Here is a 25,651-nt window from a genome sequence, read left to right on the forward strand (position 1 = left end):
TTAGTTTCTTATGTGTCTTTATGTTTTATTTGTTTGTTTGTTTGTTTGTTTCCTTTGCTCTGTTGTCCATATTGTAGTGAGCTCTGCTGCTGTTGTAACCACAGTTTGATGAAAATACGTTCTCTGGATGATGACTTTCTAACATATGAAAGGGAAAATCAATCAGCATTTCTGTAAGAAAAAAACTAAAGGCCATGTTCTTTTATTTAACTTTGGACACATTATAAATGCTTTGCTTCTGGAAACGAATCTAAAATGGGAAGCTTGTTTAGAATCACAGTTTGGTGCTTCACTACTAAGTATCTGATTGTCGCCCCCTGGTGCTTCGGCGGCTGAGTGTACCCATTTCTTGTGCTACGGGATGTGGAGCGTCTCTCCTACATCGGCTCTGGCAAAACTGAGCAACTTCTTCCTTCATTTCCTGGAAGGAGGAGCCATACACGAAGCAGCAGAAACCCGCCGGCTACAGTGGGCTGCTAGCGGGCAAACGGCACCGTGATTCCGACCGTTAATTGGGAGTTAAGAGCCTAACTCAGATGCCTCTATGATCCAGCTAACCGTACAGCGAGATATACAGAGTTCAGTTTGCACAAGGTAAGGCGTTTGGGGGCACTAAATTAGCTAGCGTGAGGTTAGCTAACCGTGGGTAGGTGTCACGGTCACGTACACCAAACCCCATTCAAAAATCTGTCAATTTAAGGTTCGCCCTAGTCTGTTAACCCCACCATGAAGCTCATCTATAACGAGTTAGTTTAGTCGGCAGCGAGATATATTTCGATGCCGACTGATTGAAAATTTGAGAATTTGCTCTGCAGTCGAAATAAACCCTGTTTGTTTGTTTTTTTTTTACTAAAAAAAAAAGTGCAATCAAAATGAAAAGTCTAGTGAAAATTCTCCTAATTTTAAATTTGATTTTACCATTTAAATGTACTATAGATGGAGGCTGGTCTATCTCCATGTCCAATGCACATTGCCAGCTTTATGGTTGATTAATGCATAATGAAATTATTTTCCATAAATTAAATGAATTTAGTGGTAGAATGATCTCCATAGAAGCAAGGCTAACTATTTGTCATCGCCACAGTGAGGAGGACGACAGGTTTATTTTTAGTTGATTAAGAAAGATGGAGACAAAATTAATGGCAGAATAAACCAAATAAAACAAGGTATCACGGATTTATGAATGGCGGGGTGTAAAATAGAAAGTAGTTCCCCATGTGCTGGGAGATTAGCAAAAGGGATTAGCGCTGCACAAGGACAAACAGACGACAACCACGCACCACTCCTTCCTTCATTACACCCTCATCTTTATCCTAACATGCCACAAAACCCATTTCTCTCAGGGGGCTGCCTGCTGTGGTTTTAAATTATGGTGGTGTAATAGTATTTAGGTTATTTTGACTCTACATGAAAAATCAGAATCCGACAAAATTCAGGTTGTTTAGATTCAGAATTGATCTAATGACCCAATTAGGATAAAATACCATTTTCCTCTGCACTTACTCTCTCGAGAAGACCCTGCTTCACAGCCTACCTGTGAGACGGTTTGATCATTTCAGGTTTGACCTTCTGAAATGTGAGGATTTTCTGGTTTTCTCTGTTGCTGTAAAATAGAATAAGCTTGGTAAGACTGAGTAAATTGAAGATCTGGGTTAAATCCCTGCCCACGTGTGTCTGTTATGTGTAATCGTGTAAAGTAAGAACAACAACAAAAGAAACCGATCATCTACATGCATTTATTTTTTGGCATTTTATCAGAATTGAAAAAAAGAATAATGTTGTATTCATCTATAAATATTGGGAAGTACACAGATACAGGCAAGAATGGGGAAATAATTTTAGGTTTCCGTTAGATATTTGATTGTCTGTGCAGTTAAAGTAATTTAAAGACCTAGAATAGGTCCCACTCGTTTAAGATCTACGTTGTGTACATATAGATTGTTGTGCCCTGCATTCAACATCACAGGAACACCTTACATAATCTCTCACTAAGGGAATACTGATATTATTCCCTGTCTTGCTTCATCACCTCAAATGTGAGGGTTATCTGGTTTTCTCCAATGTTGTAAACTAACTATTGGACGAGGCTTAGCTCTTGTCTTATTTATTAGTGTGGATACTGATTAAGCATCCACAGTATTAAGATCCTAATCTTTCTTATTATATTTCTCTTTGTAATATAAATATTCTCTATATTTGATTAGAAGGCTGTATTCTTCCTGCCCTTAACCTCTACAGGTTTGTTTAAATATGTAAGTCAAGGCCCTGGATTAGACCTCTACTTATTCTCTTTAGACTAAGAAGATTTGAGTTTGTATTTTGATGACAACAGCAAGATGACTGAGTTTTGACATATGAATGAGAAGAAAATTTCTTTTGTCATACATAGCAGAAGTACCATTAGATGGATTCATAAATTAACAATAATCTCAATGATTGAGCTGCTAACTTAAACAGTATCTCATGCATTGATGTTAAATACTCTGAGGTGCACAGTAACACTCATGGTAGTGCTGGCTGTTGTCCTGTTTCTGTGAGCTGTACAGCTGTTCTTTTTTCCCCATAGTAGAAGCTTGGATGCATTCGACCATACATAAAGACAGCTGCTCGTTTGTAGCAGCAGTTGATGTTTGAGGCTGGATTACCAACCAAGCAAATATCCTGAGGCCTTGAAGGTTTACTATATATCACTTAATTTAATTTGACATATTTTATCTACTTTAATAGCCATCATATGACCCTGATCTTAAAGGAGAGGACTGGCTCAGTTGTTTTAAGGCAGCTTTAGTTGTTGTTGTTGTTGTTGTTGTTTCTGTAGGTCAAGTAGTGAACACCCAAAAACTTGAAAATAATGACAAACAACAGTTATTTTAAGACTCAATGCCACTGTCAGATTTTTTTTTCCCCCTTTCAAATCTATAATCATTTAAAAGGTCAATTATCATATTTCCCTTCTCTTCTCCACCCTGTCCTGCACTCAGAAACCTAAAAATCTCACTCATCAAGGGGTAGTGACGTGTGATTGAGATGTTGTTGCACAGTGTGCATATCCTGTATGTTCCTCTTTTCAAACTCTAATAATGGACATAATTGACAAAATTAACTTGATTTTATTTCAGAATAACCTGAAGCTACTGACTAAACCCGTTAGCTGAGGTTGAAGAATGAAAAAGCCAAAGATTGTTTCCTTAAGTATACAAAGTAACAGTGGTGTTGTCTGTCAGTTGCTCAGCTGGTTGGTTGAGAGAGTTTGACTTGGGAAAAACAGGGGCAGAAGCGATCAGACATGATTAAGGTCCTTTACAATGACCTTAAACACACTTAAGGGCAGTAGCTCTTTTGAATCTAGCTGATTTGTCAGTTGAATCAAAATGAAAGGCTCTGCAAATTTGAAAAGAAAAAGAAAAGTTTTCAAATTTGTTACAGACTTTAGGGTGAAGCATTTAGCTTGCTTTTGGGGCCACAATCTTCTCCATCAGCTTCCCACAACAAGATGGTCAAAGTTCAAGTTGCAATATAATAAGATGCAGTAGGCCCCAGTTGTAGACATACTGCATATAAAAGTATGCACCTTTTAAGAGCAGCTGCAGTACTGCATACCAGGAGTGTAACTGTTTATATTCAGTATTGTGTAATAATGAACTCTCTGTTACACTGAATTTCCAGCAGTGTGTCAGAGATCCGTTAAACTGTGTGGCAGGGCGACTGCTTCGATTACATAGTTATCATGTTACACACCTTTAAAAGCCACAGTTATTTTCAACAACAAAGACGTCTATTTTAAACCCAGCAGTGTTGCAGACTGTCTGAAGAGCTGCTGTCCTCACTGATCGAGGACTTTTTAGGGAGTTTTTGCTTGCAGTTCTCACATGATTCTCTTCACTTGTGGTTTTTGACAAACACTCCATTCTTAAGGAATAGAAAAGCTTAGTTCAGCTGGAGCAAAGCAGAAGTCAGATGCCTTTGTTCTTTACTAATAATAACGTTCAGAAAATGATCATTTAAGTACTCCTACATATGGATCTGTGCTCAAAAATATCACCAGTAGAAATGTGCTTGTAAGTACCCTTAAAATTGAATTATGTCAATTATCAGTTATATCAGTGGTGATAAGTACTGTTAAATATGGATTTTTTCATAGCCTGCTTCTGTCTCTTTAAGTTGCTGTTTTAGGCGCTGGTACATTTGTCAGTATTATTATAAATGTATATTTTATTAACTGCCTTTTGGCAGAGCCTTCAGTTTGTGTGGCGAGAGCTCCCAGTTCATATTCAGGAGACAGACACCCTCTCTACTTTTATGACTAAGCTTAAAACTTTCCTTTTTGATAAAGCGTATTGTTAGGGCTGGATCAGGTGACCCTGAATCCTCTCTTAGTTACACTGCCTATGGCATCTTAAGAAGAATAATTCATCTCAGTTTTTTCCCAATACGAGGAAAAGCTGTTGTAGCAGGTCTTCTTGGGCTTATAGTCCAAGAAATGAATGTAAAATTGCAGGAAAAAGTACTGGAAGCTTTCCACACATTATCCCGTAACAAGCAGGATATTTAAAAAAAAATTTAATTTTAAGCTGTAGAATAAGTGCACGAAATTAAAATTCTCTAACATTCAATGGTTAATATACAGTTGAAAAAAGTAACGTAAAATTTTATTTATATAGCACCTTTCAAGAATAAAATCACAAAGTGCTTCACAGAAGCTAAAACATAAAAACAAAAATCAACCAAAAGCAAGTTTAAGAAGATCAGTTTTTAGCTGTTTTTCAAAGCGTTCAATGGGAGAGCGTTCAAAAGTCTGTGGCCACAGTTACAAAAGCTCTGTCACCTTTTGTTTTCAACCTCATGTGCTGGACAACCAGCAAGCCCTGATCACATGACCTCAGGGACCTGCTGGGGATGTAAGGATGTAAAAGATCGCTGATGTATGTTGGTGCTTGTCCATGCAGAGCCCTAAATGTCAAAATCATAACCTTAAAACACCTCTTTTTCTGTGATTCAGTGGTTAGTCTGTGACTGACTTTGTATATTGTGCCGGGCTGTGGTTACGATGGTTAAAGTGGCTTTATCGTAACCATTTAGTATGTCTGCATGTAATTCACTGAGGGTTTTTTTTTTTTTTTTTTTTCTCCCATGCATCATTAATCGCAGCTTTTGTCTTACAATTTTTATATGTTACAAGTACAAAAGAGCATCTTTTTAATCTCAGTTGTTTTATTGCTTATTTGCTGGATGTACTCATTTGTTAAAGGCCTAGTGTTGACCACAGAAAGAGGCTTACTGTCACAGTATAGCCGTTTGTGAAAAACCTCTGTGTGCAACTGATGGTTAAAATAAAACATTTCAATTCATTCAGATTTTTTGTGTTCAAAGTAGAAAAATAAATATTGAATGGTCGATTTGAATGTGTATACCAGCGCAATTCTAGGCACTATATAGTTGAAAATAACATTTGTTTATAGAGGTTATTTAAACATATCATGATATAAATATTGTGTATTGCGATATAGCCTAAAAAAAATTGCGATATTAGATTTTCCTCATATTGCCCAGCTCTAGTTGGAATTCTGCTGCTTCACAGGGCTGTCAACCTATCTTGCTTATTTACATCTATTTGAATCTTCCCGTCTCAAAAAGATAGAGGCTCTGCAGCCCTGATTAGTGGAAGGTGGTGTTGTAGGTTAATATTATTTTACACGAGTAGATTCATCATCTAGCATTTCTGGCAAACAACAAACATCAAGCAACAAGGTTTGATTGTCTAGTTGACTGTTCAGGCTCATTTCTACCACAAACCTTGTGTTTTTGGCTGAAAGTGTCTCATTTTGTCAGCTAGACCTGTGTAAAACCCATTCACTTACTTTCTCTCCCTCTGATCTGACACTGTCTCAGCAAAAAGCCTCAAACAAATGGTGGTTAAACTTTGATAAATATCTTCCCTTTAAAAGGCTCATTGTCTAATGCTTGGCAGTGACTCCTTTCTCTTTCCTGTGTTTCCAGCTTTTGTACTCCTGTTGGTTCATTTTCATATTGTCGTTTCATATTGGCGAGCTCCATTTGCATACATGCTGGGCGGATTTCTAAAGTCTGCACCACAAAGACTGCAGTTGGCTAATTAACCTAATAGACCTGGCTGAGTGGGTCTCGATCGATTGCTTCGCTGCGAGTTGCAGTTTGATCAAAGCGTAGTACATTTCCTCAGAGCGGTTTGGTGATCACAAAGGATTATTTTAGGAATATTGAAGGCTTGTCTGTGTAAATGCTGCCCCTCCTGCCTGCATGCCTGCCCCTTGTTTTGTGCACCATGTTTCGAGATGTATTTACATCAGCTCTCTTGGCTTCAGCAGTAACGCCATCTGGGCCTGCAGAGCTTCCATCACAGAGGAAAAATTGTCCTTTTTGAACTCTTATTTGGAGGGTTTATTTCAGTCAAAAGCCTTACTGGATTTTGTCTTTTTTTTCCAGTCTCCAGTGTGCATTTTTAGCACAACCCAGTTATTATGTTATTGCTGCAGCTATCAATAGATCTGTATAATATTTTGGATATTATTATTATTATTATTATTATTATTCTTCAAATAGATTTTTCTTTAGATTAGATGCACTGTTGTCATTGTGCTTAGCACAGGTACAAAGCCACTGAGCATCATTCTGACATAAGTGCTGGGATTGTTCAGATGAGTCATGGCAACGTGGATCGCTGTGGTGATGGTGTCCTCTGTTGACCTGTTGGTGCAGTAGGCAAACTGATGGAGGTCCAAAGTGGTGGATATACAGAAAGTGGGAAAGAACACAAACGCTTACTTGTAAATGGAAAGTCAGACTGTAAGAAGAATTAACAAATGCTTTGTAATAAAAGGGTGATAAACATACTTTGTTATGCAATATGTGAGAGTCCTCCAGCGGTACAGTCTGGCAGACAATACGGTGGTTGTCACGTGTGCTCATTATGACACTTCTGCTTATCGACTCAGGAGTTCATTCTAAGATGTATCCTTCTGTACAGATTTATTTTATACAGTGAAATATAAATGCCATTTATTTTATTTTATTTTATTTTCTTTAATTGAATGTGTTATCAGTGTTATCCTGCAGAGACACTCCTACCAGAGCAAGGTAATTTCCTAAATCAGCCAGCTGTGAATCCACTGAGCTGAGAGAACTTGAGTTTCACATTCATGAGCTGCAATTTTTCCAAAAATACTCAGAAATATGTTTTGTCTGCTCTGTGTTTATATAAACTCTAAAGTGACCTAAATCTGTTGATCTGACTGAATCGGGAACCAAGTGAATAAAATATGCTACCTTTAAGTGCCATCTGTTAAAATTGCAAATCCACATGAGCAGTGTGAAGCCAATTATTTTGTTCTCACATCAGGGCGCTCTTAACTATCTGGATGAGAACGCAATATCAACAAAGTTGTTTTCGCTCACTGGTTTTGAGCTAGAGTTTGAATTGAATTTGATCTTTTTCCCTCTTGTTAAATGCAAAATTAACATTAAACTGTAGATTTGATAAAAGAAGAAAAGGCTTTTCTTTGAAGGACACCCACAGAAACACAAGATGTTTTTCTTGCAGTTAAACATTTTCTTGCCATTAAATGGCACAAAATGAGGTTTAAGTGCAGTTCAGGTTCAACGTGTGAATATATTCCAGGGTTCCTGTATATGTTAAAGGCAGAGAGTCAATGTTTGCTTATCTGATATGCAGCTCTGTTATGTCTGACCATTTCATTAGCTTTGTTTTGTTTTTCAGACCAGTGAATTAAGGGGCTGGACCAAAGCCCAGTATAACATAAATAAGGATAACTTTAATCTTTGATTCATGCAAAGTAGAGCAGGGCGATATGGCCAAAAATATTTATCACGATATATACCGTATTTCCCGGACTACAAAGCGCACCTGAATATTAGCCGCACAAGCTAAAATCAGGGGAAAATCCTGTTTTGTACATACATTAGCCGCACCTGACTAAAAGCCGCAGGTGTTTCAATATTGACTTATCATATGTAAGAGAATATGCACAAAGCGAATTGTCAGGAAAGAGATGGCTGTTTGGAGACACACCCCTTTTATTAATATTTTGAAAAACAAGTTATGGGTACATATTTGCATAACTTTTTAGGTATATGTACAAGTAGCGGTAATTACAAGTAGGAAACATGTACTGTGCTTCATAAATGAGTAACAAATGTAGTACATAACAATAACCTAGGGCACACCAGAAAAATAGATTGGACTACCTTTTAGGCTCAGGTGCAGTGACATGGCTTTAACAAGAAGAAAAGTCAGTCATTCACCACCATCTTCCTGCGCACTAAAACCACCAAAGTCCTCTTCTCCAGTGTCGGATACGAACAGGCTCAGGATGGCTACGTTATCCACTCTCAGCTTCTTTCCTTTGTTGTCAGTGTCAGAGTCGAACACCCTCTGAAGGGCCGTGGCAGTGTCCTCCTCTCCATCATGCAGCAGTCCAGCCCTTCGAAATCCGTTGGTGATCATGGATGTTTTCACACTTTTCCACGCTGTCAGATTCCACCGGTTGAGTTGGGCATAACTTGCTTTTCGCACGTTTATCGCCGCACATCATCCACGACTCCCGCTGAACGTGTAGCGCTACTTTGAAGTTTGTTTTTCGCGCTACTTGTACGGCACTATGTTGCCTGGCGGATGGACATGTGACCAACATACCACTCTTGAACCCGATACTGTGTGTCTGATGACATGCCCATCCGCCAGGCAACGTAGTGCCGTACAACACTGGAACAAACAAAACAAATCGTCTTACGATATCACAAAAATCATGGACAATCCATAGAAAAGCCGCACCTGACTAAAAGCCGCAGGGTTCAAAGCTGGTGCAAAAAGTAGCGGCTTATAGCCCGACAATTACGGTATTTGAAAATTTGCGATAACGATATAACTGACGATATAATTGATGCGAGACAAAATACAACTCCACAACATTACTAGCGCAAAAAGACATCCTTCCATTTATTTTCACTTAAACAAGAAGCTGGTTTTTATGTACATTAAAGCTTTATAAAAATGTAACAGTGCAAATGCAAATTCCTTGCTGAAAGTTTAACCAAAAGGCATTTCCAGTAGAAATGGGCTGACATATCCTGAGCATAACCATGTATAATATCCACTGAAGTTAAAAAAGAGGTGCTTTGCAACATTAAACTGCAATGTGCAGTACGTATTTTTCGGACCATAAGGTACATGGGATTATAAGGCACATTAAGCGAAACAAAGCAGTCAGATAAATCAAACTTTATTAAACTCATTCTTCTTGCTTCCTCCACTTCTGTACCATTGATTCATTAATGAATGAATTCTGCTCTATTTCCATGTTGTTGCAGTATATTAATGACTAACCTCGTATTGTGGATGGATTATCTCAGTTGTTCTCCTGACTGAAGTTTGGTCCATTTACAGCATCCTGCCATGCGATTGCATTTGTCTCTAACTATCAGGAACTTTAACGTTAACTTTTATAAGTGGAAAAGTGTTAGTGTTCATCCTCCAGCTTCACTGTTTATGTTATGCTAACATAGCTGTGTCGCTAGCGATCACGTAGCACATCATTATATACCAGCTAGCCCAACTTCAGTAACTTTACAAACATCACTGCTGTTTAGTTTCCTGTCTTCATTTATGTTGGACGTGATAGCAGAGCTGTACGTTTGAATTTTTCCAGAAATCTCTGTCAGAACATGCTATATCATGCTTAGGTAACTAGCGAAACTAGCGAGCTAACTTCCGCTAGCTTCCTGCTAACTTCTAACTCCGTTAAATGTAGTAAATTTTGTTTTCATGGATGCCTGGAAGTTAAACTTCATAGTTACACCTGGTAAAGCAGCAATGCTGATCATTTCATTAAAGATGAAAGAATTTAGACAGTTTTAACTCCCAGTGATGCTGCAGTGTTCGTTTGACCTGAAAAAGACGAAGTTTAGGACCCAGATTACTCCCAGATTTAAGAGCATCTTAGTCCGACAAATACGACAATAACGACGGCCGCTTGCATGTTCTGCAAAAAAATGTGCTTTGTCGTGTATCAGACGGACAAACACCAAACCAGTTCCACATCACTGAAGTTGCACCATTTTTACAAACCAATTCTGGTTCATCTGTTTCACTCAACAATCGGCCATGTGCGTATGAAAACAAAGGCACTGCGCATGCGCGTTTTACTCATATTCTATCGCGATATTTCATTTTCCTATCGTTGCCTAACATTATACCGGTATTACCGTGAACGGTATAATATGGCCCAGCCCTAATGCAAAGCTACTCTAGTCCAGGACTAAAACAAAAATAAGATATGGAGCAAAAAATAAGCATAGTAGATCCCGCTTAATTATAATCACTTCAAAAACATGTTTCAGTTTGCACAATTAAATGAGGGGAACTAGTTAATTCTTACAGACATTACTCAGAATGGTACAATATTGATAAAGTTAATATCTGAGTTCATATATTAATGGCACAGAACTTTGTAATGGTTAGATGACATAACAAAAGCCCCATTCACAAATCTGTAGTGTTAGCTGTGATCTCTCTAATTAGTAACTGTTACATATTCATCTAAATTTAATCCTTTTGCAAATCTGCTTCGTCTGTAATGAGTAGAATAAAAATCCCAAAGGCAAAGTGTGCCAGATGGAAAAATTAATCCTGTGTGAATACATCTCTTAGTTGTTTCATTTTTGTGTTAATTATTTACTGTCAAGGATTCCTTGGATTCAGGATGTAGAATTACAAGGGTTACAGTTAAACGCTTATGACAGTCGATTGGTTTGTTGCACATATCTGTGCAGTTGTCTTGCTGGCCTCTGACCAGAACGTTGGCCCTGTCTGACATGGACTTGGACGGGTAATCTGTGAGATCAGCAAAATGTAATCTTCTTTAGTCAATGACCTGGGTGGCATTATTCGTGTGGCTCAGTATGACTCAATGTGAGTGTATTTGTGTACGCGTACAGTAATCGTAGTTCATCAGAAATCCATTTTGTATGGAGTAATTGTGAAACACTAACTCTCTGCTTCTAAATACTTGTGTGATTCATTGCCTCCATAAAGGAGGCTTCTCCTACTCTCTTCTCAGTGGCTTGCATACTCAGGGTTGCTAGTATCATGTTATACCCTTTTCTCTAAACATTTCTCTGCATTTTCACTGAAGGAGGCGGAGAGGACAAAAATAACTGCATTTGCCTCGAAGATGTGCACAACAAAAGCTGTCTTAAAAAGACAGGATTTGCCCAGAAGGTGCAATAGAACTAATTACTGTCAAGTTTAAGCTGATTTGTGAAGCTTGTTGCAGAAAGTTATTTTCAAATCTAGCAGTGTTACAGCAACGTCATCATTGGTGGTTAATGAAGGGTGTTTTTGGAGACGGCCATCGTGATGTGCCACGTTGGCATGTGAAATGCAGCACTGAGCTTTTTACTATTGTGATCTTAGCTTATTGAAACTAGAAGACATGAGGACAGGCTGAGAAATGGGAGAACTGGTCAATCGAAAGCAACTGAGACAATCTAATGCTACACAGATCCTGTGTAACATGCAACTGTACATCTGCAACTTGTGCAGTCACCGTTGCTTGTTATTAGAAAGCATACACTATATTCCCTATTTTACTTAGTCTTTAAGTAAATATGTGGCTCTTTAGCTGGTAGATGTTCCAGTATGTTCACCAGAGCTTGGCCAACTACGTCAGTTTGTCTTTTTAGTCTACATTGGGTTTTTAAAGCTGTTATTTGTTCACTGTTGGAGAAAATTGCATTTGAAGTAAGCACTGTAGTGAACCGAAACAATAAAGGTCAGACGTAAACTTGAGGTATGCTGAACAACAGTAGAGAGGCAGACAAGGAACCAGGAAGTAAGTCAAACCGAGGGTGTTATGATTATGTTTTGTTTTTTGTTTTTTTTGTAGCACTATTTATTTTGTCTGGTGTGTCCTTATTTTCTTTGGTATATTAAACAGCTGATTTATGTCTCCCTATTGTAGTGAAAAGTGAAAAACAGTATCTTTTTCTTTACTTCTTCTTTATTTACACCACCTCTGCCTTGGTGAACCTCACCTTCTGCACTACTTTGGTAATTAACACTGGCCTGAGTATTTAGATTCTTTAAATAAATCATTTGAATTCTGAGCTTTTTATGTATCAGCGCCTCCTAATAAGTTTGATCTCTTTTAATTACAGAGGTGAGCCATGGCTGAACCAAACTCCTCCCGCCCCCAAAGGAAGATGTCCACCTCTGGGGAGAGTGTGTACAAGGTGCTAGGTCTGGAGAAAGGAGCGTCTGCAGAAGAAATCAAGAAAGCGTACAGGTAAGCTGGACTTTAGTTACTTCTCTTTATTAAAGTTCTTTTTGTTGTTTTGCCCATATTCTTAATTTTGGACCGTTAGAGTGGCTTTGCATTAGGGCTGCCACAAACGATTATTTTGATAGTCGACTAGTAGGGCTGGGCCATATTATACCGTTCACGGTAATACCGGTATAATGTTAGGCAACGATAGGAAAATGAAATATCGCGATAGAATATGAGTAAAACGCGCATGCGCAGTGCCTTTGTTTTCATACGCACATGGCCGATTGTTGAGTGAAACAGATGAACCAGAATTGGTTTGTAAAAATGGTGCAACTTCAGTGATGTGGAACTGGTTTGGTGTTTGTCCGTCTGATACACGACAAAGCACATTTTTTTGCAGAACATGCAAGCGGCCGTCGTTATTGTCGTATTTGTCGGACTAAGATGCTCTTAAATCTGGGAGTAATCTGGGTCCTAAACTCCGTATGCTTCAGGTCAAACGAACACTGCAGCATCACTGAGAGTTAAAAACTGTCTAAATTCTTTCATCTTTAATAAAACAATCAGCATTGCTGCTTTACCAGGTGTAATTATGAAGTTTAACTTCCAGGCATCCATGAAAACAGAATTTATTACATTTAACGGAGTTAGAAGTTAGCAGGAAGCTAGCGGAAGTTAGCTCGCTAGTTTCGCTAGTTACCTAAGCATGATATATATAGCATGTTCTGACTGAGAGATTTCTGAAAAAATTCAAACTTACAGCTCTGCTATCACTTCCAACATAAATGAAGACAGGAAACTAAACAGCAGTGACGTTTGTAGGGTTACTGAAGTTGGGCTAGTTGGTATATAATGATGTGCTACGTGATCGCTAGCGACATAGCTATATTAGCATAACATAAACAGTGAAGCTGGAGGACGAACACTAACACTTTTCCACTTATAAAAGTTAACGTTAAGGTTCCTGATAGTTAGAGACAAATGCAATCGCGTGGCAGGATGCTGTAAACGGACCAAACTTCAGTCAGGAGAACAACTGAGATAATCCATCCACAATACGAGGTCAGTCATTAATATACTGCAACAACATGGGAATAGAGCAGCTGCCAGAGAATTCAACATTAATGAATCAATGGTACAGAAGTGGCGGAAGCAAGAAGAATGAGTTTAATAAAGTTTGATTTATCTGACTGCTTTGTTTCGCTTAATGTGCCTTATAATCCCGTGCACCTTATGGTCCGAAAAATGCATACTGCACACTGCAGTTTAATGTTGCAAAGCACCTCTTTTTAACTTCAGTGGATATTATACATGGTTATGCTCAGGATATGTCAGCCCATTTCTACTGGAAATGCCTTTTGGTTAAACTTTCAGCAAGGAATTTGCATTTGCACTGTTACATTTTTATAAAGCTTTAATGTACATAAAAACCAGCTTCTTGTTTAAGTGAAAATAAATGGAAGGTTGTATTTTGCGCTAGTAATGTTGTGGAGTTGTATTTTGTCTCGCATCAATTATATCGTCAGTTATATCGTTATCGCAAATTTTCAAATATATATCGTGATAAATATTTTTGGCCATATCGCCCTGCTCTATCGACTATTCACCGATTATTTTTGCGATTAGTCGACTAATCAGGTCATGCATCCATTAGACGTAAAACCTACAGCTTATTGCACCAGCATGCATCTGCTCTTATATAACTATCATTAGCTTACAGCTTTAAGTGTTTTGCGTATGTGCTAACTAAAAATGAAGACAAGATGATTTTTTAATTTTTAATGAAATTTGCAGATTGTTTCTGTGAAGTTTAATAAACTCCTTGATATCTAAAATATAACAGGACACCGGTGTATATTCTCGAGCATCTCACACTTCTGATGACCAGTTGTATGCTTGACGTTTATTCAGCTGTGTAAAAACTATAACTTGAATCTCAGCCAAACTGATTTACTCAGGAACAAATAAAATACTAAAAAAAGCCAAACAATAACATTTTAAGTTATCTAAGTGACTCATATACGTTTAACCTGAGCAGCGAAAGACGGCGGTGGGTTTGACAACGATTTGCCGGGAGTCCGGTGTTCTCACGGGCTCTAGTGAGCCTTGAACCCAGGCTAGGTATCGAGCTGGTGGGTAACAGATGTCTCTGAAAACGTCGAAGCGCTTTTGAAAATATGAGATGTCTTGATAAACTGAGCAGATATTTGAGGTTTACACAGCTACATTCTTGCCTGAAAATGTGTTAAACGTTTATTTTGTGACCCAGAAAGAATAATAAGAGTAAAATTAAAACTAACTAGCTGCCGCCATTGTTGGAAACTAAGCAGGGCCGCACTATAAATTCTGGGACAGAGCTTCTTCTTCAGGGTTTAACGGTTGGCATCCTTGTACATGCAGTGCTGCCATCTTCTGTTTCAGTCCGTTATTACACTCTTAAATCCTACTACTTAGTCCTGCGTCTTTTGGGATCTTACAAAGCTTCAAACGACGCGTTGACTATTAAATTGGTCATCGACGATTTTGATAGTTGACGTAATCGTGACTAGTCGACTAATCGTGGCAGCCCTACTTTGCATGACTCACAAATTACAGCTCCCAAGTTTCTTTGTCTGCAAACAGAAGGTTTGAACAGCAGGTGGATTCTGTGCTACTACTCTGTTCAAATGTGTTATTTGTGTCCCTGATAGTGTTTACTCATAAGCTGCCAGATAACTAAAGTGCTGTTCAGAAATATTTCTTTACAAGTTGTCTGTTAATTCTGTCTGTAAAAGTGCAGACGACTGACATGAAAGCATTTCAAATGATATCTGTAATGCATTTACTTAAGATTCTTCAGACACTTCAGATTCTTATAATTCAGGAAATAAATAGGGAAAGTGCAAATTGATTAGCTGCCTCAAAATCACAGTTAAAGCTTTAATTTTACTTTCATGGAACAAACAAATAATACTGCTGCTTGTTTACTTTAATGTAGTTTCATGTGTGGGATAGACTTGTGACATTATAGAGTTTTTATTTATTTATTTTTTTAACAGTTTGAAAGTTTCCAGAACCCAAGCTGACATGTTGACATTCCACCTTCTTTGCAGTTTATAACAGTTTACAATCGTTTATAATTTTCACTAAGGTATTTAACGTTATAGTTACGGCTACAACTATTGGATATTATGATTAGTTCCATGGTCAGGCTATTTTCATCAGTTTTAGATAGGAGTACAGTATACAGTCTGCAATATAATGTGAAAAAGATTAAGCCGGTCATTAGAGTTGAAAGTGGTGGAAAATAATATGGTTGTAATTTTATGTGTATGTAATTTTAAACCATGACATACTGGGCTTGAGCCTGTGAGGGAACCATGTGATATTTCTTCCTCACTCACACTTGCAGCAGATTCTTTCTGGCACATTTGGAGCAGACGATCAATAATTTTGTTGATCTTTTCCTTTCTCTCCTGACAGAAAACTAGCACTGAAGTACCACCCGGACAAGAACCCAGACAACCCAGAGGCAGCGGAGAAGTTTAAGGAGATCAACAATGCGAACTCAATTTTAAATGATGAGAACAAGAGGAAGATTTACGACGAATATGGCTCCATGGGCCTTTATGTGTCCGAACAGTTTGGAGAGGAGAGCGTCAAGTACTACTTTCTCATGTCCAAATGGTGGTTTAAGGTTGGTGTGTATGTGTTTTTGTGTGCTATCTCTGACTTCTAAACTGTTTTCAAACATTCTCGAAATTATCCTAAAGAGCTTTGTCTCAGAATACAAAGGTCCTTAACCTGACAGCCCACTGGTGCACATAGGCTCAATGTCCAATTAAGCCTATGTGAGAGTAAAGAAATGTATGTCCTGACTTATACGTGCTCTTCTAAGGCAGCACACATCTGTAGTTGGCTACTTCCTGTGAAATGTGCAGACCTGATTCTCCCAGCATTGTCCCAACAACCCAGCTGTGTGTGAAAGTGGCTCAGCTGGATTTACTAAATATATTTGACCATTTTGGGACAAAATGGTTTATGCCTTTATTTGGTAATGTGCAGTGTACTTCAAAAATATAAGTTAATGTGTACTTAGTGGTGCATATTGTAACAGCAACATATTGTTAATGCAGTTCAAGGTCTGTGTATTAGAAGTCTGGTAGAATAAACTGATCTGCTGTTTGTGTTAAACAGGATTATTTTTGCTTTTATAATAATCTGTAACCGTTAACTGAGCTAATAGGTATTTTTTTAGAGCAAAGTGATCAGGTTTATAAAGGAGTTTCACGCTTGACTAATTTCCCAGCAGCCCGTGCTTTACCAGGCTGATTCCTGATTGGTGGCACTTTTTTTTTCTTTCTTTTTTCTTTTTTCTAATCATGGCTACAGATCATAGTAGGCTAGATCAATCTTTGTAGCGTGAGTACAATATGAAACGTGATCTGGTGTTTTCTTGCTGGTGTGAGCTGTCACCCTCTGCGTCTGCAGAAATGCACCTTTTCCATCTGTGCCTCATAGTCAGTGTTTAGGGATGGATAACAGTACAGTGAGTGCGAACATAACTGCAGTGAATGCTGGCTTTGTGAGGCTCGTAATGTGGTTTTACAGTCCCTGCGCTCAAAAGATGTTCTGTGCCTCTAAAATCCATTTAGGGAAATTACAAATTAAACATTTTTAGGGAGGGTTTTTTTTTCCTTTCTTTCTTTATGTGATTGTCTTAGATGAATTATGATTGTTACACATTCATGAGTCTTGAATATGGTGACAGAAGCACTGACTGTGCAAAATGACATCTGTAATCTGTTTATAAAGGATTGGATGAAATCCTCACTGTTTGCTGTCAATAATTTGTTGGAGATTAAGATTAAAGTTCTTTTAGATCCTCTGTGTCATATGGCTAAAAATCTGTTTGCATGTTAATCCCTGTAGGGTCTGGTGCTGTGCTGTACATTATTCACTTGCTGCTGCTGTTGCTGCTGCTGCTGTTTCTGCTGCGGGAAGTGCAAACCTCCAGATGACGATGAAAACTACCAGTACGTCAACCCCGAAGACCTGGAGGCCCAGATCAAAGCAGATCAGGACGGAGGTAAGAAAAATCATAATCCAAGGTTATTTAACACTGTTACTGGTACCTTTGGAAACATCTTGCAAGTGCTTAATTATAGTTCAGTTGAAACCCAAATAAGATCATTAAAAAATGATGGATTTGGTTGACGTCGCAGGGTCAGTGGATTAGACTATGAAGTCTTTTTCACAAGGACAACCACTCACCAGCCAAACCCCCACAGGCCACAGCCTCCACTGTGTGAGGCCTGTGGGCGTAGTTAGGGGGGCAGTATTTAGAAAACTAGCATGCCTCAGGAGGCAGCCACAAAGGGAATGGGCAAAGTTATTGAGGGCTGACGGGTGACAACCAACTGACGCTGTCAGCCGCTGCCAAAAGCAGACCACGCAAGACAAACGAGTGTGCGCTGGTGGGCTTTTACTTCCTCTGGTGTGATTATTTGTTGGCTACAATCTCTCTTTCCATCATTTCGGCTCAAGCTGAACAAAATGATAAATGACTTTCATTTATTTTCTCATCAGATTTGCGCTAAATTGTAATTTTTAATTTGTGATCAAGTCTGAATTGGTATTTGTGCATCCAATAGACAAAACAAAGTCATTTTTTAAAATTTTTTTTTTTACTTCCGTCATAGAGGCAAAAGACTGTAGCCACCAGTTATTAAATGTCAACCACTTTGATAAAGTCATCCAGTAAATGTGAGCCTGAGGCTGTGTGCGTGTGATGTGGAAAGTGGAATCAGTGCTTGTACAAATTTATTCTACACAGAATCATTATGACAAACATGAAAAAATTGTCAAGTTATTTTCTGCAGATTAATCTGCTGATGAGTCTAGTTTGTTTTATTTTTCATCCCCCTCCAGTTTAGTTGTGATCACTCTTGAAGAAATCTGTGACATGTGCTTTTCAGAAACTATTCAGAAGTGTTAATAAATGGAGTAAGACCTGAAGTAAACAGTGTGCAGAGACCAATAGTGCTGACAGCTCAAGCTTTGATTAGACTCCAGCCAGCTGGAGACACTCGGGTAGTCATTGCTGGTATATTTCTTTGAAGTCTGCTTGAAATTTGCCATCTGGGGCACGTACACAGTTGGTGCATTGTAATTTAAAGTCCTGCGGGGTCACAAGAAATTGGCCAACATACAGACATCCACACTGACCCAAGCAGGCTCACAGATGCAGAAAGTATAATCAAGACCTCATAAAAGAAGGGAAAAAGGCATTTAATCACATTAAGTGACGTGGCAATGCCCATTTGTAGATCTGTTTAAAAAGAAATGCTGTAAATTCTACAAATATTTCTGTTGGATGTGGCTGTAGAGCACACTACAAACGCCTCTCCTGCAGCTCTGGCTCGTTTCATTAAAACTGTTAAACTGTTTCTTCATGATGTAGCCCTTTTCTTTCAGCAGGCCTGCTGAAGCGGGGACTTTTCTGTGTACACATTTTACAGAATGACCTGTGTCTTTGGTCGACTGTGTTAAAATCTGAACGTGTGATAAAGCTTCAAAGCATAACGAATGCATAAACTGTAACATGCTGAGGTGTTTATTTCTTTATTTATTGCTTTTAAATTGAGCTTTTCTTTAAAAAAAATATTTTACTTCTTGCTTTCTAGAGTTTAAACACTAACTTTAATAAATAAATACAAAAATCAAAGTCAGCTCTAAGGTCTCTGTTGCATCATCAGTGGATTAAACATGCTCTTATGCTTCAGGATTCGTGTTTTCATGCTCCAATCCAACAGGTAACACAGTAATCATAGGCCAGCCTACATCTAATCTGGGTCCAGAAACCCCAGAAGGAAAGAGCATGCCCATCCCCCTGCCTATGCCAATGCCGCCACCTGAGCCCCAGTCGCCAACTTCAGTCAACCCAGTAGTGGAAGATAGACCTGGGGAGAGCGTACCAGATTTAAAATGACTTGTAAGAGCCACGTCTACTGCTTTTTAAATTTTTTTTATTTTGTTTTATTTTTTTTTTATGTGTCACGTTGTCATCCATCCATGTTGTCACGTAAACAAAGCCGTCTTGGCCCATCCTCACCCATCTTCACGCTCCATGTTGCATGTCCGCTGGCAGCACGCAGCTTCTGCTTACTCACTCATCCGTTTAAAAGAAAAAACTGCTCCTGCTGTCCACTTACCATCGTCATGCACATTCACTGCATCAGTCACTGTGTTGTTCTAGTCGTCTTGTACCTGCATGTCTCTTATTCCTTACCCGTGTCACATTAGGTGCTGTCATAACGTGAGCATGGTGATGTCGTGTTGGTGGCACTTTGTACAACATTGTTGTGTGCTCATTATTTCTGCTTGTTGTCAGATGATACGATTATGGGATATTTTTAGCATTTGTCCTGTGAAAAGAGAGGTCCAAATTAAGTTATTCAGATGGGATGTGGAGTGTTATATCACATTCACTGAAATGTGGACGTTAACTTTGCACAGCATTACATTTGTAAGATGGGGGAAAACAAACTGATGACCCTTTTGCCCTCTTGTAATAGCTTTGTTCCCTTTGGCTAATTTATAGCTTGCTGTTTAAAACATAAAACTAGTTATATAGATAACTTGGATATTCTTGACGTAATTTCCAGGTCTGTTGTACGATAAGAAAGTTTTTAAAGGTAAGTTCCCCTAAAACCTACAGGTAAAATAAGAGGTTTGCTTTATCTTAGAATAAGACGAGGCCTTACAATAGGGCAGAAGAGTTATACCTTATTTATTTCATGCGTATGTCAATGTTTGGCTTAATTTTGAAAGTGTGCCTTTGTCTTCTACAGGAAAGTGATGGTGTGGATAAGCCTCAACTAGCAAAAGCAGGAAGGTAAGATACAACGGATGATGATTTTAAAAGTGAAACTTGGAATATAAACAGTTGGTTTGAACATACTGAGAAAGTGGTCTGTGTAACTTAATTAGTGGTTGGGCAGACAAACAGCTTATTTTGTTCATTTCTCAGGGTCATTTTGATGTGGCTATTCTCAGTCATTAAATATTAACTTTTAATTCCTTGATCTACAGTACAGTGTTAAATCTACTGTGTGGGCTGTAGACCTGCTAATGTAGATGGATACTAGTTTTCTCTTGCTTTTGAAGTCTTTTTTTTTTTCCCCCTCAGTAAAATATTTATTGGCTCCAATTCCAACATAAACATCTCAGTTTCACATGTGTTGGCAGAGCAGTGCAGACACACCAACACAAGTATTGAATCAAATGTCTGTAACAACAAGGATACCAATACTATAAATTAATTTAAATTGAATGTCTAGAGTTAGGATAACACTTTTGGATTAGGTGGAAGCTATGCACTGCTGTTATTGGCTATGCAAATAATAGCAGTGCATTATTTTCATAGCCAGAGCGTGGTTAGGTTTACGTTGTTAGATAAGGTGTTTGTATGTGTCCTACATACACAGTGGAAAAAATAAAATATGAAAAGCTCATTCTAAGCAACCTCATAGTTGGAATTTCACTTACTTGTCTCTGCAGCAGTATGTGCTAAGGTTGGATATACAGTTGCCAAGACTGGAATAAAAGACAGAAGCTTCTTGAAGTATGATTAAAGTTGTAATTAACCTGATATAACTATTTTTAATCTGATTTTGACTTCCTCTTTTTCCCCCTTCAGCCTTCTGCGCCCCTCTTATGACCCAGCCACATCTGACTGCTGCCAGCGACCCAGAGAGAAACCAGCCCGCTGTCACCAGCCAACCCACAGTTCAGGCCTGATCCACCCAGACCTACCCGAGCCACCAAACAAACCCTGCCAGGTGGGCACTGAAATGCTCCCGGCTCCCTTCATGGAACTTAAAATACGGAGAAGTATTCACGCAGATTAACCTACTAGATGCTACGAGCGTCATGGAGGATAATTTCAGGCCAGCTATTAAGACCACAAGCCATCCTCTAACAAGTCTCCTCTCTTCTTCCACCTTCACACATGTCCAGCCTGGGCTGGATGTTACCTTGATAGCAGTCCAGTTATCCAGGGCTAGGCTTAAAGTCCATCTCTTCTGGTCATTCCATTCTAACCAGTAAAGGTCTGACACTGGCCAGCAAAATTGCAAAAATGGGGACATGAGGGCCGAGAAAAAAAAAAAAAAGTCACGTAGAGGTGGCTTTGATTGTTTACCTGCTATCCAAACCGGGACTGGAACTTACTACCTTTTTTTTCCTGTCACAATCTTAACCGCCTCCCATCATGTTGGACTCCATTGGTCACCAGCAGGAGCACTTATTTTCTGTTTTCCCTCGTTAACCTGCCTAGGAGTTGCCCTCTGAAGAAACCCATACACGTTGGTGGTAAATTCATTGCCACTCTTTGTGTGTTCATATCAGTGGCAAGACAAGAACTACACATTTCTTCTTCTTCGTGAACAATCGCATTTAGTTAAATGTTGCATTGTCGTCCTCTAATGTCTCAAACTAGTCCCATCGATGGTTGTGTAAAAAAAAAAAAATAAATAAAAAATTAAAATAACCTTCAGAGGCGGCAGGAAGTCTAACAGATGCTTCACCATGTAAAAAGTTTTCAATCAGGACACTGTTACATTTCATTGCTTTAACAATAAATGTCTGAGCCTAATCTTTGAGCTTCGATCAGGAGTGGACTTGACGCTTCCACCCCGGCGCGCATGCAACTTGTACGGCTGCATGCCTCTTCTTGTACAGCACTGGAACTCACCTCAAACGACAAACATGGGACAATTGCTGAGCTTGCAGACATGCAAACTGTAAATGAACACGAGCCCTTATGACATCATGTGCCACCCTCAGCGGGGAAAAAATAAAAAGTACCCCCCTAATAATAATCTGCCGACTGAAATGGACAATTACAGATGCCATAGTCTTTTAACTAGAAATAACTTTCTGTTAGATTTACTTATTTTTTTTATATATATATTGCGGGGGTTTTTTTGTTTTGTTTTCTTTTTTGTGTTGCAGTCAGATTATTCGGTAGACCAAAGCCGACAGCTTCATGTAGCCCAGGCCGATAGTTTCTAGAAATGCCATTTGCTCTGTAAGCCACGGTTCAGATTGTCAAAGCTGTGTGTATATTATGCATTTCAGTCTATGCACCGTGTCAGACGGGTCTGTTGCCATTTTTCTTCTTTTATTGTACCTCTTACATTCAGAACTGCAGAAACCCTGAAAGTTACTTGATCTATGAACTCAGCTCCAGATTCACTAAGACTAGATTGCAGGGCAATCTCTTGATTTAATTGCACCACTATTGCTTTCTATTTGGGGATGCTTTGGACATTTATTTGCAGCCTTTAAAAAGAGTAATGAGCAAGCAATCAACCATCTTTACTGCAAATTTCAGGCACTCGCCCTTTAACTGCAGGACTGATCCATTCATTCCTGCATCCTTACTGATCTGTTCTTAGTTTCTGGGCAGGAAAGTCCTCCTTTATGTACTAACCTGACCCTGGCAGCGCTGTACCTTCAAGAATAATTGCAGCAGTGACTAAAAATACAAGCCCCAAATGCACTCACTGTTGTCTGTTATTTTGCAGAATCACCCAGGAATACTTTGTCTAAAGTAATTCAATGCATGAGCACGATTGATTAAATCTAACCTGAAGCATTCGGCTCTCCTCTTCATCTTCGCTCATTGTGCACACTTGGCATCGCTCTTCCTTCATGCTTTAGTGAATCTGGATCAGTGTTTGTGTTGACACACCTTGAATTGCACAATAAATACAGACACTACAGAGATTTTTGGCTTCATCAGTTTTATACACCTTCTTTGAGTCAAACGCACTTTTCCTCTGTATTGTTTTTGGTTTCATGTTTTGTTTTTTTCCTCTTTTAGATTTCAGTCACATTCTTTAATTACAGTTGGTCATTCAGTGTGTCTGCACCTTTAAAGCTGCAGCTAACATTTATTTATTGCTTTTTGCTTGCGTTTAATGTGAGAAAATGGTAAGAAATATCCAACACTAGTTTCCATTATAGATTATTTCATCCAAAATCTGGAGGCAAAGACAAAGAAAAGCGCAGTTGGCAAATTGTTTCAGCTCTTAATCTGGGACACCAGAAACTTATTGAGTCACTGCTATCGTTGACATGCTAATGTCTGTGTTGTCCAGCTCAAAATGTCAGTGGATCTGCTCATGACAAAGCTAATTGCTTCTAGATGGCAAATGATTTAATTGCTTTCCCTACGGGTGATTTGATAGATTTAATGCCATCTAAGGTTGAGACGTGAGGATTACTAATGATGTAATGTGATTTTGGTGAGAGTTTGAGCTGCCAGCATTTTCCATGAATCATCCACTTTGCACTGATTTATTGACTTGTCTGAAACTGATTTTCTTCCTTGACTCAAAAGCTGTAATGGAAGACAGATGAAGCCCAATAAATAAGCAATTTACTTCAACAAAAGCTCAAAACACAGAACACATTGTGTTAAGCATTATTCTGCTACATCTCCATGGATGGATGAATAGATGGCTTTGGGCGTCTTCTGAAATGACAAACCTTTTTTCGTAAAGAAGTAGTTCAACATTTTGGGGAATCTGTTTTAAAAATGTATTTGCTTCAATGCTTTCTTGCCATCAGACTGTAACTAAAAGATGGACATCACCACCTCAGCGTCAACCTTTGTGTTAATGAAGGCTTGAGCCGAGGGGTTTTTCTGTTTTTGCCATTTTTATGATTTGAAACTGTGCATGATGAATGAGGGGTGGGTCTGACTAAAAAACCAATGATATTGCACAATCATAGGTTAGCAACTTGTCAATTACAAAGTAAAGCAGCCTCTGGTTTGTTAATGAGGTCACCACTTACAAACTGGACCCAAAATTAATATGTGGAACTAGCGATCGAGGCCACGTGTTTAATCTGTAAACTCACAGATTAAAAGAGCGTAGAGCCATTTCCTTTAGACATCTATACGGCGCCGTCTCAGATGGCAGCCTGTCTAGCATGCTCTCTACAGTTGAAAATTACTTTGAGCATGTACATGACAAAAGAGTTTCCCTCGGGATAAATAAAGTTCTTATTCTTATACAGTTGTGAAACTGGAGTTGCTGCCCTCTGTTGGCCACTAAATGAATGATGTGTTAAGGCCCTTCACTGGCTTAATTTTGTTAGTGATTTAAAATGGTATTGATGAAACACGAAATGCACATTTCCCAAAATGTTCAACTCTTCCTTTAGTAGTGCATGCATTTTAAAATGGGGATGTAACGATTTTGAAATTGTGATTCGAAACAGAATTTAAAATCATATACCAATATTATTACTCTGCAAGTTTATTTTGTTCTTATTTATTTGCCCCTCTCTACAAAAGAAAGGAAAAAGAAGATGAGCAAATAAAACCCCACTAAGCTCTTTTAAGGTCTTTTTTTTTTTTTTTTTTTTTTTAAAGCGATGACTCCTAAATGGCCTCTTATTTTCTGATGTTACTGATACTTGGCTTTTTTTACTGCTTAGTCTCTAATTTAAATAAAAAACGATATTTTACTCCCATGTTATTTTTAGATTGTTTTAACGTTTTCAAACCTCAAGCATTGTTTACTGACATCATGTGGAAGCTGTTCAGTTGTTGTCATGTGGAGCGTTACAGTCCTGTTTAGAGTACTAATGCTAGTTGGTCTTTTTTTGTATCTGTGCTGGCCAAAACTATAGTTGCATCTAAATTCGGCTTCTAAAACTCTTCTGTATTACCCGGTGTGTTATAATAAATGAATGCAGAGCTACGTGTACGATCATATTGTGAAAAAACAAACCACCTTTGATAAGTTTTTCAGTCACTTCATATCTGCTCTCTTTATTCACATATCCGCTTGTTTCTGAGTGAAACCGTCTGCAGACGTCTGCATGTCATAGTTGTTTTTAATCCATAATAACATCCAAAAGTGAAACGGAGCACTTCATTTTCATTTATTGCTACATGATTAGAGTTTAAGCATGATGGTGAGCACTCAGTCATACTGTTTAGTTTTTTAAACACCATAAAACAGCAAAATGATTTTTTTTTTTTTTAAATCTTACTATTAGGCGACATGTTTTATGAAAGGATTTAACAGAATTGCTGATGTTTGACGCTAACATGTCAGCATGCACTGTTCGTGTGGTGTCCTCGGGATTCCCATGTACTTGTTTGCTATTCACCTAGGGACCATTTTTGACCCGAGGACACCACAAGGGTTACTACAACCACTGGCGTATGCTAAAAACAATTAGCATGGAGCTAATTTCTTTTTGTGGATAAGCTGAGTGGTTGGAAAAAAAACGTTGCACTCATCTTTTTTAAGAAGAAGAAATTT

General features: G+C 38.5%; 1 protein-coding gene across 2 annotated transcripts; it reads left to right on the forward strand.

Moving 5' to 3' along the window:
- The first annotated feature begins 319 nt into the window (after positions 1 to 319).
- Positions 320 to 25,081, forward strand: dnajc5ga (DnaJ (Hsp40) homolog, subfamily C, member 5 gamma a). Of its 2 annotated transcripts, none has more exons than XM_086264974.1 (7): positions 320 to 594; positions 12,211 to 12,338; positions 15,783 to 15,996; positions 17,232 to 17,388; positions 19,115 to 19,293; positions 20,153 to 20,196; positions 21,001 to 25,081. In XM_086264974.1, exons 2-5 carry the CDS (start codon positions 12,220 to 12,222, stop codon positions 19,288 to 19,290), a joined length of 666 nt encoding a protein of 221 aa, XP_086121100.1. In that variant the 5' UTR covers positions 320 to 594; positions 12,211 to 12,219; the 3' UTR covers positions 19,291 to 19,293; positions 20,153 to 20,196; positions 21,001 to 25,081. The 2 variants fall into 2 exon arrangements, with proteins under 2 accessions (XP_086121100.1, XP_086121101.1); XM_086264975.1 differs by lacking the exon at positions 320 to 594 and adding an exon at positions 5,231 to 12,103.
- Positions 25,082 to 25,651: the final 570 nt, after the last annotated feature.

This window comes from Aulonocara sp. 'chitande type north' Nkhata Bay, linkage group LG15 (genome assembly GCF_057382095.1).
Source record: "Aulonocara sp. 'chitande type north' Nkhata Bay isolate Kocher_YH1m ecotype deep benthic linkage group LG15, A_spYH_male_GT1.1, whole genome shotgun sequence".
In the NCBI taxonomy this organism is placed as follows: Eukaryota; Metazoa; Chordata; class Actinopteri; order Cichliformes; family Cichlidae; genus Aulonocara; species Aulonocara sp. 'chitande type north' Nkhata Bay.